Consider the following 13229-nt stretch of genomic DNA (forward strand, 5'->3'; position numbering starts at 1 on the left):
CCTATGCGACCCCATATGGCAGCCCACCAGGCTCCGCGTCCCTGGGATTCTCCAGGTAAGAACACTGAAGTGGGTTGCCATTTCCTTCTCCAATGCATGAAAGTGAAAAGTGAAAGTGAAATCGCTCAGTCGTATCCGACTCTTCGCGACCCCATGGACTGTAGCCTACCAGGCTCCTCCGTCCATGGGATTTTCCCGGCAAGAGTACTGGAGTGGGTTGCCATTGCCTTCTCCGTTCTTAATCTTAAACCTAACCTAAAAAGCGCAGTATCTTCCCTGGTGGCTCAGAGGTTAAAGCATCCGCCTCCAATGCGGGAGACCCGGGTTCAATCCCTGGGTTGGGAAGATCCCCTGGAGAAGGAAATGGTAACCCACTCCGATATTCTTGCCTGGAGAATCCCATGGATGGAGAAGCCTGGTAGGCTACAGTCTATGGGATCACAAAGAGTCAGACATGACTGAGCGACTTCACTTGCTTATTTACTTACTTAACCTAAAAAGCAAAGTGTTCAGTGGACCCATGTACACCCTGTAGTGGGAACATAAATTCACCTTCTAGACATCGACTGACCTTTCTGTCCTGAAACAACCTGTCTTTCCCACTAATTGGCCTTTCACTTGCTGTTCCTCTGTCTGGAACACTTATTCTCCAGATTTCCCATCAGGTCACAGCTCAAATATCACTTTGGCAAAGAGGTTTCTCCCTATTGATATTGTCATGCTGGTTTAATTGCTGGGCTTCTTATTTATCTGTTACCCCAACAGAGCCAGCTTTTTAAGCACAGAGACTTTGCCTGTCATCTTGTTCTTTCCTGTGTCTGTCCCTAGAATAGTACCTAACTAATAATAATAGGTGCCCAGTAAATACTGAATGAATAAGGGTAGTAATTCTACTTCTTTGGGGGCATCTCAATCTGTTTCAAGAGCCCTTTGATGAAGAAACCCACTCTGCACCCTTTGCTTTCCTGTGCTGGGAGTTCCTACATATCCCGTGTTCCCAGGACACACACCTCTAGGCTCAGCAAGTATGACGTCCTCCTTTAATGCTTTTTCTGTCGGCCGATTCAGCAGGGCGGGGCCTTCCCCTTTAAACTGGGCCCCACCTGCTCTGGTCAGACAGGTTTGGAGACACAGGTAAAGGGAGGGAGACCGAAAGGAATACTTGCAGAGCCAGTAGAAGAGCTGGGCAGCTCCTTCCCGGACGCTGGGGACCCTCTACCTCTCTCCAGATGGAAAGTAAGAGGGTGTCATGGGCCCACACAGTAGGGGGGAGGAGATCCTTGGGGAGGTAGAGAGAGGGAAATCAGCCCCATCCAGAAGCAGTGAGATGGAAGGCAGCAGGGAGGGGACAAAGACCAGAGAGGAGGCATGGGAAATAACCTTCATTAGACTTAGAGGTCAGAGTGGATCCACCCGGGCCCTCCAGAGACATAGGGGGTGGGTTACTGAGAAGTTTGGAAACTGACCGAGTATCCAGATTGGAGACAAAAGGCCAGGGTGCCCTGCCACTGCCAGCTCCTTGGGACAGATCTGTTGGCAAATCATGGGTGTCAGCTGCCAGGAAAGTTCCAGTCGGGGATCTGCAGGAGAAGGGGAGGTGTGGAGGAGAAGGGGCAGCTTCTCTGTTCACAAGATCCTTCATGGGAAGAAAGCCCTTTGCAAAATTCTAAATATCTCCCTTTCCTCCCGTTCCTGCGTTAGGGTGGCCATGACCCCAGGGGTTTTGGTGGAGGGGGTAGAAGGTGTGGGTGGAGGCTGACTGAGGCCATACCTGCCAGCGCCTGCGCCCCCTGACTCACCCTCTCCTGCTGAAAAGCATTTGATGTCGAAAGGGTGCCTCCATTTCAGCTGCTCACTTCTCTCCTGCCTCCCACTGTTTGAACACCTTCCTCCAGATCAGGTTCTCTCTAAGATCCCAGAAGGGGCTAAAGCCTGTGAGGCCAGCTGCCCTGGAGAGTTGCAGTTCAATCAACCCCTCCTGAGGGCCAGAGGATGGCAGCTTCTGACAGAACTTTGCTCTGCTCCCTCCAGGGTGACATAACTTTGTGGTAGACTTCAGAAGTCAGGTCCCAGGATGACAGAACCCGAGACCCTGGCCCTGCTGGAAGTGAAGGGGCCTGAGACCCTGGAGAAGAGCCCACCCCAGGCCTTGGTCCCCAATGGCCGGAAGCTGGAAGGGGAAGACGGGGTTGAGTCCCTTGGAGCTGAGTCCTCTAGAGTGGGGTCTTCAGCTGAGTCTCCCACAGCCAGAGAGGGGACCAAGGACGGTCTAGACAGCACAGTAAGTGAGGCTGCCACTTTGCCTTGGGGAACTGGCCCCCAGCCCAGTGCCCCGTTCCCAGATCCCCCGGGCTGGAGGAACATTGAGCCTGAGCCCCCCGAGTCAGAGCCACCCACCAAACTAGAGGAGTTGCCTGAAGATGAAGCCAGCCTGCTGCCCGAGAAGGCAGCCCGGGCCTTCGTGCCCATCGACCTACAGTGCATTGAGCGGCGGCCCCAGGAGGACCTCGTTGTGTGCTGTGAGGCCAGCGAGGGCGAGCACCGCCGGACCTTCCTGCCCCCCCGGGCCACCCACCCTCAGCCCCCGGAGTGCAAGTGGGCCGAAGCAGTGGTGAAGCCGCCTGGCCACTCCTGTGGGGGCTGTGGGGGCTGTGGAGGCCGAGAGGTGCTGAGGGCCGTGGCCTCGGTGGCAGCTGCCCTCATCCTCTTCCCCTGCCTGCTCTACGGGGCATACGCCTTCCTGCCCTTCGATGCCCCACGCCTGCCGACCATGAGTTCCCGCCTTATCTACACCTTGCGCTGTGGGGTCTTTGCTACCTTCCCCATTGTACTGGGTGAGCCTGGGCCCTGCGGGTAGGGAGGGGGCGTCTGGGAGTTGGGCTGGAGGGCAGGGACTGCCTGACTTGGAGAGCAGGAAAGTTTCCATCACTAGACCTGGACCCTCAGGGCCTCCCACACCCTGTCACCCTGTGTGCCCACCTCCACTCAGGACCACCTCAGCCCCACCCAGGGTGCAGAGCCCATGCGCGTGCTACAAACTCTGCCGCCTGCTTCCTCACCTGATCTGTGTGTTGTCCAACCCCATCCAGGGATCCTGGTGTACGGGCTGAGCCTGCTGTGCTTTTCTGCCCTTCGGCCCTTTGGGGAGCCGCGGCGGGAGGTGGAGATCCACCGGCGATATGTGGCCCAGTCGGTCCAGCTCTTCATCCTCTACTTCTTCAACCTGGCCGTGCTTTCCACCTACCTGCCTCAAGATACCCTCAAACTGCTCCCTCTACTCACAGGTCTCTTTGCCATCTCCCGGTGAGCTGGGGCTGGGGGTGGGGCACAGGGGAGGTAGTGGTGCTTAAGGGACCTGGGCATCTGAATGTCTGGAGAGCCACGGAGATTCTGGACTCTGAATCAGCCCAAATGTGCACCCTGGAAAGTTGAGTCCACTTTCTGCCTTGCACTTTACCTCACTTGGCAGCTCCTATGTCTTTCGTAAGACACATATATCAACCTAGAACGGGAAGGGAAGGGCATTCGGGTGTCACCTAGACCAGCTTCCCACCCACTGCAACCACTCCTCTGTGACACTCTGGTCAGGCGGCCACTGGCTGAACATTGGTTGAACATCCCCGTGACCAAATGCTTTGTTCTTTATAAGGCAGTCTTACTTATCAAAAGTCCTAGTTTTTATAAAGTTCTCTTTTATATTGTGCTAAAAACTTCTGCCCTGACTCTAACCTCTGGAATTCTCTAGTCAATTCAGATCTTTGACAATACCTCTCAATCCTGACTCCCAACAGTCTGCTCTCCCAGTGCTTACTTTGCTAAATGGTCCTGGTCCCTTCACTAGCCTGTGTCTTTCCATCTAGGCAGGAAATTCTGCTTGTCAAATGGGAAGGGGGTGGGGACTGGTCAAGGGATTGTCCTATTCATCCAAATGGAGGGCACATGGCAACCCACTCCAGTACTCCTGCCTGGAAGGTCCCATGGATGGAGGAGCCTGGTAGGCTGCAGTCCATGGGGTCGCTAAGAGTCGGAAACGACTGAGCGTCTTCACTTTCATTTTTCACTTTCATGCATTGGAGAAGGAAATGGCAACCCACTCCAGTGTTCTTGCCTGGAGAATCCCAGGGATGGGGGAGCCTGGTGGGCTGCCATCTATGGGGTCGCACAGTCGGACACGACTGAAGCGACTTAGCAGCAGCAGGTCTCATAGCAGCCTCATTACTCTCCTTTCATTTAGAATTTGAAGATCCTTAGGTGGGCTGCCATCTATGGGGTCGCACAGAGTCGGACACGACTGAAGCGACTTAGCAGAAGCAGCAGCAGGGGTATTTTCATGTAAACTATGTTAACCCAGAAAGGTACCCTTGAATTTCTGAAGTCTTTCAGAAATGCAGATCTTTCCATTTTTTTCCCCCTAATACATTTCCTTTTGTTATTTTCTTTTTTAAAAAGATTTTATCATATTTATTTATTTATGGCTGAGCTGGGTCTTTGCTTCTGAGCGAGGGCTTTCTCTAGTTGCAGCAAGTGGGGGCTACTCTCTAGCTGCAGCGTGTGGGTTTGTTTCGGAGCACAGGCTCAAAGCACGCGAGCTTCAGTAGTGGCAGCGTGTGGGCTCAGTGACTGGGGCTCGCAGGCTCTAGGGCACGGGCTCAGTAGTTGTGGCACGGGGGCTTAGGGGTCCCACAGCATGTAGGACCATGCTTCAGCATCCTGGAGCAGGGGTTGAACCTGCGTCCCTACACTGGCAGGTGGATCCTCAAACCACCGGACCACTAGGGAAGTCCTGTTATTTTCCATATAGGATTCCAGGTGGCTTTAACTGCTAAAGCATTCTTCCTGTTAAGCTGAAATCTGTCTTCCTGTCACTTCTAAGTGTAGTCTAATGGTCATCTGTCCCGCCAGTCTCCTGACCGTCATACAGCCGTGCGTGTTCTTCCAGTGGATGTTTTCCAAGATTAATACGTTCCTGTTCATGTAACTCAACCTCCCATCTCCTTCTCAGGGAACGCTGATCTCAGACAAGAAGTTGGTTTAGTTTGGTTTAAGCAGTAAGAATCATCAGGGAGCTAAAGGACCAGCGGTTGTCTGGGCCATCTTACCCATTTTACAGAGAAAAAATGACTATGAGAGGAAGTAGCTACAGACTCGGTGAGAAGAGTCGCATAGGTCTGTCAGCAGAGGCAGGACTAGAACCCAAGTCCCTTCCCTCTCTCACCCAGGGTCCTTCTTTATGGGCAAGTTACTGGCAGCATGTACTCTTCCCTCTATTACACAGGTAAAAATATAGGGGCATCTCAGTTTTGTAATAGATGGTCCTTTGTAAGTTAAGAGGAAACTGCTGCCCTCCTCCCACTGAGGGGTGTGTATTTTTGGATGGATCTTCCAAAAGGGGAAATTTAGTTGCACCTGATTCATCCCTCTGGGCCTCAAGCTCTCTTGAAGCTGGCTTCCTTACTCTCTTCTTTCCCTCAGCCCCTGTAAAATGGCAGGAGAGAGGCTGATGAACAGGCATGGGTTCAAATCATGGTTTCATGTTTCCCCAATATGTGACATTGGACCCGTTTTAACCTTTTGGAATCTTAGTTTCTCCATCTACAAAAAGGGAAATAAACACAATGGAATGTACTGTAGCTGCGAAATAATGAAGCTCTCTATACACCGATATGACACAATTGCTTCTCAGGTGGGTCAGTGGCAAAGAATCCACCTGCCAGTGTGGGAGGTGCAGGAGACGTGGGTTCAGTCCCTGGGTCAGGGAGATCCCCTGGAGGAGGAAATGGCAACCCACTCCAGTCTTCTTGCCTGGAAAGTTCCATGGACAGAGGAGCCTGGTGGGCTACAGCCCATGGAGTCTCAAGGAGTCGGACACAATTGAGCAACCGAGCACACACACACACACACAATGACATAATCTCCAAGATGCATTAAATGGGGGAAAAAGTCAATGTGCAGAATAGTCTCTATAGTATGCTCAGTTCAGTCGCTCAGTCATGTCTGACTCTGTGACCCCATGGAATAGTATGCTCCCAAACCTCAAAAACAAAAAAAAAAAGAGGCAGGGGAGGAAAACATAAATTTTCTTGCTTATATACACAGAAAGCTTCACGACATACGAGAAACCATAATAATGGATGATGTCTGGGGTGGGAGTAGAATAGAGGTGAGGAGGTGAAGGAAGAGAACAGAGTATCTGGGAATCAGTGGAAAACGTTCTACTACATTCACTGGCGCCTTTGAATTCTGAACCGTGTAAATGCATATTGCCTACTCAAAACCTTTTAATTCAAATTTGAGAAGTATACAAAGAGGCAGGTGAATAATATGCACGCTTCATAGAGATGTGAGGTCTAAATTAAATAGTGCCCCTAAAGTAATTAGTACCGTACCCGGCGCACACGTCAGTGCGTGAACACTGGTTGTTTTTAGAGGTATCAGTTGTGCCAGCCAACCCCCATCTGCCTCCCTCACTTCCCACTCTCCCTATCATCAACCTGTTAGCTGATGCACTTCCCTCAAGGAAAGCTCGACCTTTTCTTGCCTCCCAGGCTCATATACTGGCTGACCTTCGCTGTGGGCCGCTCCTTCCGAGGCTTTGGCTACGGCCTGACGTTCCTGCCTCTGCTGTCCATGCTGATGTGGAACTTCTACTACATGTTCGTGGTGGAGCCTGAACGCATGCTCACTGCCTCCGAGAGCCGCCTGGACTACCCTGACCATGCCCGCTCAGCCTCAGACTACAGGCCCCGCTCCCGGGGCTGAGCTGCCCCACCCGCTTTGCTCCTGGGTGGGATGAACCCACCTACTGCCCCGACAGCGGTGCCATCCAATCAGAGTGTGGGGTGCTCCCCTTCATCTTAGGAGCCTGGGACAATTATGTAGGAGGGACTTAAACAGTCTTTCAGGGAAAGAGGTGGACAGCCATGTTCCTTAAGAATGCTGAGGACACGGGACCAGGGGCAGAGGCATGGTTCCTTCCTTAGCAGCCTCTGCTGCCACCAGGGTCCACAAAGACTGGACCCTGCTGCCCACTCTGCAGCCTCCTGCCTGAGGCAGCCGGCAGAGCACAGCCGAAACTCTGACCTTTTCTGTGCTGGCTGTCTAAGCAGAGGGCCTCCAAGAGACTGGAAACATTGCCTATGCCTTAGGTAAAGGCTGGGCATCACATCAAATAGGACTTTCCTGTTTGGTGAAAATCCTTTTGGGGACCTGGGTTCAGGACCCTCCATGACTGGCCTTCCTAGGCCCTTTAGCCTCAGCCAAGTCAGTTACAGCTGCTCCAGCCCAGAGTGGCTGACTCCTCTCTTCCAACCCTTTAGGTCCCTGTAACTTTGCACCTCCAAAGTGCCCAGTCATCTCTCTCCTGTGGGAAGAGGAGCAGACAGGGAAACCTGCTTCCTAAGAGGTGTGTGTGTGTGTGTGTGTATGTGCATGCATGCCCACACGTGTGGTGGCTGGGAGTGGTTGGAAAGCATGGTGGTTGATGTTAAACCCGTCTGAATGTGTATATAATAATAAATGATTAATACCACAGTCTTTCTTGGCTCTTCCGTAGGGTTTGCCCCTCAACCTCAAGTGTCCCTTCCTTGTTTGATTCAAACTGCACCAGAAACCTCCCAGCTCCACATATTGAAGAGTGGCTGGCAGGAGCCTGGTCCCATGGAAAGGGAGAGAACTAAGCCTGATGAGGAAATGGGGCTTCAAAAAGAACTTGCCTTCCATGCCCCACCTCCAGCCCTCTCATTCCCTGGAACCAGGTCCAAACCTGCCCAACAACGCACCACATTGAGAGACAAGCCCTGTGGAAAAAAAAAAACAACTATTCTATTTCATGCTTTCCAGTGCAGCAAACAGTCAGAAGGCCTCTCTCATTTAGGCCTGTGAGTCCCATTCAAGGGAAACGGGATGGTGGAGGAATGGGGAGGCAACGCGGCGGGGACCCTCCCTCTAGCAATCATTCTTTGTCTGGTCCCTCCTCAGAGTTGGAAGGAAGCCCCACCTGGGTCCCCCAGGAAGTTGAGGCTGATCTGAGGTTCTACCGAACAGGAAGATACCAAAGAGGAGGAGCTGCCTGGGAATACTGACCCTCAAACCTGCAGACCAGCAAGGCAGGTCCAGTAATGTCCTTTCCTCTAGAGAGCAGGCCTCAATTTATGGACTGGTATTCAGAGTCCCGCTTGCGGCCCAGCAGCAGAAACAGGCCTCCTGCCAGCAGCATGAGTGCTGGGGCACCTAGGGCCACTGCCATGATGCCTAGGACTAGCGGGGACAAGGCATCCACTGGAGGGCTGCCCACACCCAGGAGCATGGACCTAGAGCAAGCAGAGTGAGAGAGAGAGAGAGAGAGAGTCAGGCTTAGGAGGGAAGGCTGAGAGGCCTAGCCTTCCTCCTCTGCAACCTCCCAAACCCATGGCCCAGGCCTCGACTCTCACCAGCTGAGGTAGTGTTGGTCCCAGTAGCCAGGGCCTGTGGGAGCCCCAAATGTCAGATTGAAGGCACAGGAGTGGTCCTGGGTCTTAAAGAAGGCTCGGACAATGGGTGACTGGGGGAGAAGGTATGCCAACGTGGGGTGAAGTGGGGAAGATTGGCAGGGCATGGCTGAGTCCCGGCTGCCCTGCTTCTGGGAGAAAGCCACTGGTCGCCACTGCATGAAGCCTGATGGGAGGGAGCCCCACAGCAGCTGGTCCAACTGAGGAGAAATGCAAACACACAGGTTGAGGAGGACAGAAGATGCTTGGCCACTCTGTTCCCCCGCCCTTTAACAGCCTCCCTCTGTCACGAGCGGTCCTGAATCCTAGGCCTGGTCCTAGAACTCGCAGCTGGGTGGCGCTGAGTCCTTTCCCAGTCTCAACACTCAGCAAGCCTGCACCAGCTCCCCACTCTGGGACCCCAGGCCCTTGCACAGCCCACCAGTTAGAGCAATAGTCACACTGCGCTGCCTTTCCTCTGGGCTAAATTCATTAGCATAGTGTTCAGCACTTAAAGGAACTGAATGAGGTGTTGCTAAACAGTGAGTTGTTGAATGATAGAGTCCCCCTTCACACCCTCACCTGTCTGCTTCTCTGCCGGAAGCCTCACCTGGAAGACAGCGGGGGCGTACTCATCATCGATGGAGTGCTGCTCCTGCATTGAGGGGCAGCCAGGGCCCTGGCCCAAGGTGGCTACCTCCAGCCCAAACAGGGAGCGGTTTCCCCGGGGAGAGGCCCCAACCAGGGCCACCTCTACCTGGCAGGTGTCCGCTGAGTGCAGGAGGCGAGGGGGTTGGGCTGGTCGGCCAGAGGTGGAGAAGGCCTGGACCTAAGATGGAAGAGGCATGTGAGAAGTGGGAAGCAGGTGGATGCCTGTGTTTGCAGGTGACCCCTATCATTAACTCCCACCCTCATAAACCAGCCTTTCGAGTTCAAATTCCCTATACCCTTACCCTGAAGGCCAGGCTGCCATTGGCAAAGGCCCCAGTGGGGTCGCGAACAGGGTGGCCTCGAAATGTTGCGCTGAGGGTGGCAGGATCCAGTGAGTCAGTGATGTTGTTCCAGGAGAAATTGGCCAAGGAATACGGAGGATATGATTTTCCTGGAGGCCTTGAGGCCGCATCGGACATATTGGTGCTATCAAACTCAAACAGCTGTGGGGGGAGAGGGGGAGGGGTGGGGAGGGACAGGATTTGCCCGAGTCCACCTTTCTCCTGAATCACCACCCCGCACTCACTGGTCCCACCCCAGGTTCTCACACATGACTCTACTTCACCTACTCCCAGTCTTCAATTTCCCCCTCTAACTGGAATGAACCCTCTCCTCTGCACTCTTCCCCTTGGATCTCCCCCAACCTCCTCACCCTGGTAAAGACAAGGGCAGAAGAAAATTGAATGCTCTCCTCGGGGAGCACCATCAGGCCCCCGTCAGGATCAGAGGAGAGCAGGAGGCTCCAGTTGACACTCAGGGTACTGTTAGGGGTGTTGGTGGCCACCAACAGCACTGCTGGGGGACCCAGGCTGCTCCACACATAGTGCAGTGTGGAGTTGGTGCCCACTGCCCGAATATGAAGCAGGTTCTGGGAAAAGTCCGGCGCGTTAGAGATGACCTTCAGAGACACCTGGAACAAGGAGTAGAGGCTGGTCAGGAGAAGAGGGTCAGGGAGAGACACAGGACAAAGATGTCTGGGGATGAGAGGGGGCTTGCAAAATGATGGGGAAAGAGTGCAAGAGGAATGTTTGTGGGAGCTAAGAGAACCTTACTGTCAAGGGCAGACATGGGCTGGAGGAGAAGCGGGGAGAGCCCAAAATGCCCTAACCCTGGTGGAGAGGTCAGGGCACACGGCTGAGAGGAAGGAAAAAATGCAACACTTGCTTGGACCTGGCTCACTCAGGGCTAAGTCAGGGTCCAGATTCTACCACATCCGTCCTACTCCATAGTCCTGTACCGTGACCCACGGCTGCCCCGACTCCTCAATGCAAGCACCTTTCATCCCCACCCTTCCGTTGTCCTAGATTCCAACCACCCTTCAAGGCAGCATATGCTGAAACACCTACTGCTCTAGCCCCTCACCTGGCGGGTCTCCTCCCCCAGCAGGCCAAGTGGAGCTGCCGTCAGTAGACTCAGGAGGAGCATGGGGCTGGGGGCACAGAACCCCCAACCCCGGCTAGGCTTTTCATAGCCGCTCATGTGGTCCCGACTTCAGAGAGCGGAAGAGACGCTGAAGTCATGTGACTCACAGATTCAGCTGATCTCTTTAAAGGGCGGGGCTGTCACAACAGTTCTTAAAGAGTCCACCTCCCTTCCGTATTTGACTTAATAGAATCAGAAAGGTTAGGAGTTTGTCATCCACACCTGAGCGGGCAAGTGAGCCATCTTAGACTAGATTTGCAGACACACTCCTAACCTCTCCTACCCAACTGTTTCCACTAAAGTTTACCTACAAGGGGGCATGATATCTGGATTCAAACATCCAATGGAATCTACAGGAAGACTGTGGCAGGGAAGGCACAGATAATTTGAAACAATTCGGTGGGGGAATAGCACACCTCAGAGGGTTCTTTTTGTCAGTTATCAATAATTATTGAGCCCCTGGCTATGCAGGTTCTTGTCTTGGAAGACAGCTCACAATTTTACTGTGCAGAAAAGAAACCTCAGAAACCAAGACATGAAAGTGATACACAATTGTCATAGAACTGAATACATAACTCAGCGCATGCCTGGCTGAATGAACGCACTTCTGGTTTTTCTTAATCCTAGTCATTTTAGCCAAGAAAAAATGCACACGGTACAGTTTTTATAAAGTACCAGAGGATGTATCAGCAACCTGGGGCCTTCCTTGAGACAACCATTATTATCAGTTTCTTATGTGTCCTTCCTAAAATATTCTATGTGTGTTCATGTTTATGTATTCCTTTTTCTGGCCACACATGACATGTGGGATTCTCAGTTCCCCAACTAGGGACTGAATCCATGCCCTGCAGTGGAAGCAGTCTTAACCTCTGGACTGCATATATACATACATATTTAATACTACTATATACATACATGTGGGTAATAAGATACCATGGAATCCACTGTCTAGAAATTTTTTTCACATACATTGAGGACTATTCTGCCTCTCTCCAGTCTTTCATTGCAAGGGGGATATTCCACGGATATACTTAGCCAGAACCTTGATAGTATCCAACATTTTCCTACAGGCAAAAAACATTGAAAAGAATATCCCTGTATGAACAGCATTTCATATATATTTGTAACCAAATCTGTAAGATTAATACTCAGGAGCAGAATTGCCTCAAGTTGCCTTCTGTGAAGTTCAATTGATTACACCATGTTTGAGGGCCCATTTCCCCAATACTTTGACAAGTGCTTACCAAACAATTTGCACTTCCCGATGAATAAAATGAAACACTTCTCCATGTTTTATTAGTCATTTATTTTTGCTTCCCTGGAACTATTTATACCTTTTGCCTATTTTTCTGAGTCCCTATCATTCACTCATTTATTGCCACACAGCACAAGATCTTAAGTTCCCTGACCCATGATGGAACCTGCACCTTTGGCAGTGAAAGCATGGAGTCTCAAGGAGTGCCAGGGAATTCCCCTGCTATGCAAGTGTATAGTTTAAGACTTACTTTTGACTGTGCTGGGCCTTTGTTGCCGTGTGTGGGCTTCAGTAGCTGTGCTCAGGCTCAGCTGCCCCAAGGCACGTGGAATGTTCCCAGACCAGGGAACTCATGTCCCCTGCACTGGCAGGCAAATTATTAGCCCCTGGACCATCAGGGAAATCCTGATGAGCGTACTTTTAAATCTCATGTTTTTTTAGTGCTCTTATATTTAAATCTTTCAGTTGCCAGAAACTAATTTTGCTGTAAGAAACAAAGAAAGGATCCAGTTTCATTTTTTCCCCTCTGATGGCTAGTCTAGGATAAACTCAAGTTTCCTTAAAAATTTTCATTTTTTTTTCTGACCATGCTACCCAAAGCAACCTATAGATTTAATGTGATCCTTATCAAATTAGCCATGACATTTCTCACAGGAATTAGAACAAACCCTAAAATTTATATGGAACCATAAAAGACCCAGAACTGCCAAAGCAACCCTTAGGGAAAAGAACAAAGCAGGAGGCATAACTCTCCCAGACATCAGACACTACTACAAAGCTACAGTAATCAAAACAGCTTGATGCTGGCACAAAGACAGACATAGGAATCAATGGAACGAGAGTCCAGAAATAAACACATAACACCTATGGACAACTCATCTTTGACAAAGAAGGAAGAATATAGAATGAAGAAAAGTATCTTCAGCAAGTTGTGTTGGAAAAGCTGGACAGTCTCATGTAAATCAACGAAGGTAGAACACATTTCATACCATACACAAAGTGAAAGTGAAAGTCAGTCATGTCTGACTCTTTGCGAGCCCATGGACTATACAATCCATGGAATTCTCCAGGCCAGAATACTGGAGTGGGTAGCCTTTCCCTTCTCCAGGGGATCTTCCCAACCCAGGGACTGAACCCAGTCTCCTGCATGGCAGGCAAGACTCTTTACCAGCTGAGCCACAAAACGAACTCAAACGGCTTACAGAAAACATATGTATGTGAAAATCGCTTAGTCCTGTCTTTCTGTGACCCCAAGGACTGCAGTCCCCAGGGCTCCTCCGTCCATGGAATTTTCCAGGCAAAAATACTGGAATGGGTTGCCATTGCCTTCTCCAGGGGATCTTCCTAACCCAGCGATTGAACCTGGGTCTCTTGCA

The 13229-nt window shown here is 51.4% G+C and overlaps 2 protein-coding genes across 2 annotated transcripts; one reads left to right on the top strand and one right to left on the bottom strand.

Annotated features, from left to right (window-relative positions):
- On the top strand, positions 1108-7531 carry TMEM79 (transmembrane protein 79). Its single transcript, XM_005677351.2, has 4 exons — positions 1108-1236; positions 2032-2834; positions 3090-3303; positions 6546-7531. The coding sequence occupies exons 2-4, from the start codon at positions 2075-2077 to the stop codon at positions 6757-6759; spliced, it is 1188 nt and encodes a 395-aa protein (XP_005677408.1). The 5' UTR covers positions 1108-1236; positions 2032-2074; the 3' UTR covers positions 6760-7531.
- GLMP (glycosylated lysosomal membrane protein) lies at positions 7798-10701 on the bottom strand. Its single transcript, XM_005677348.3, has 6 exons — positions 10539-10701; positions 9829-10086; positions 9419-9619; positions 9076-9294; positions 8430-8686; positions 7798-8309 (listed from the first exon to the last, which is right to left on the bottom strand). The coding sequence occupies exons 1-6, from the start codon at positions 10653-10655 to the stop codon at positions 8144-8146; spliced, it is 1218 nt and encodes a 405-aa protein (XP_005677405.2). The 5' UTR covers positions 10656-10701; the 3' UTR covers positions 7798-8143.

Source organism: Capra hircus, chromosome 3, assembly GCF_001704415.2.
Source record: "Capra hircus breed San Clemente chromosome 3, ASM170441v1, whole genome shotgun sequence".
NCBI classification, from domain to species: Eukaryota; Metazoa; Chordata; class Mammalia; order Artiodactyla; family Bovidae; genus Capra; species Capra hircus.

Coding starts and splice junctions, on each gene's coding strand:
- TMEM79 (XM_005677351.2), top strand. CDS start 2,075: ATGACAGAACCCGAGACCCTGGCCCTGCTGGAAGTGAAGGGGCCTGAG. Junction 2,835..3,089: donor TACCTTCCCCATTGTACTGG/GTGAGCCTGGGC, acceptor AACCCCATCCAG/GGATCCTGGTGTACGGGCTG. Junction 3,304..6,545: donor GGTCTCTTTGCCATCTCCCG/GTGAGCTGGGGC, acceptor CTTGCCTCCCAG/GCTCATATACTGGCTGACCT.
- GLMP (XM_005677348.3), bottom strand. CDS start 10,655: ATGAGCGGCTATGAAAAGCCTAGCCGGGGTTGGGGGTTCTGTGCCCCC. Junction 10,087..10,538: donor TGGGGGAGGAGACCCGCCAG/GTGAGGGGCTAG, acceptor TCCTTGTTCCAG/GTGTCTCTGAAGGTCATCTC. Junction 8,687..9,075: donor ACGCCCCCGCTGTCTTCCAG/GTGAGGCTTCCG, acceptor ATTTCTCCTCAG/TTGGACCAGCTGCTGTGGGG.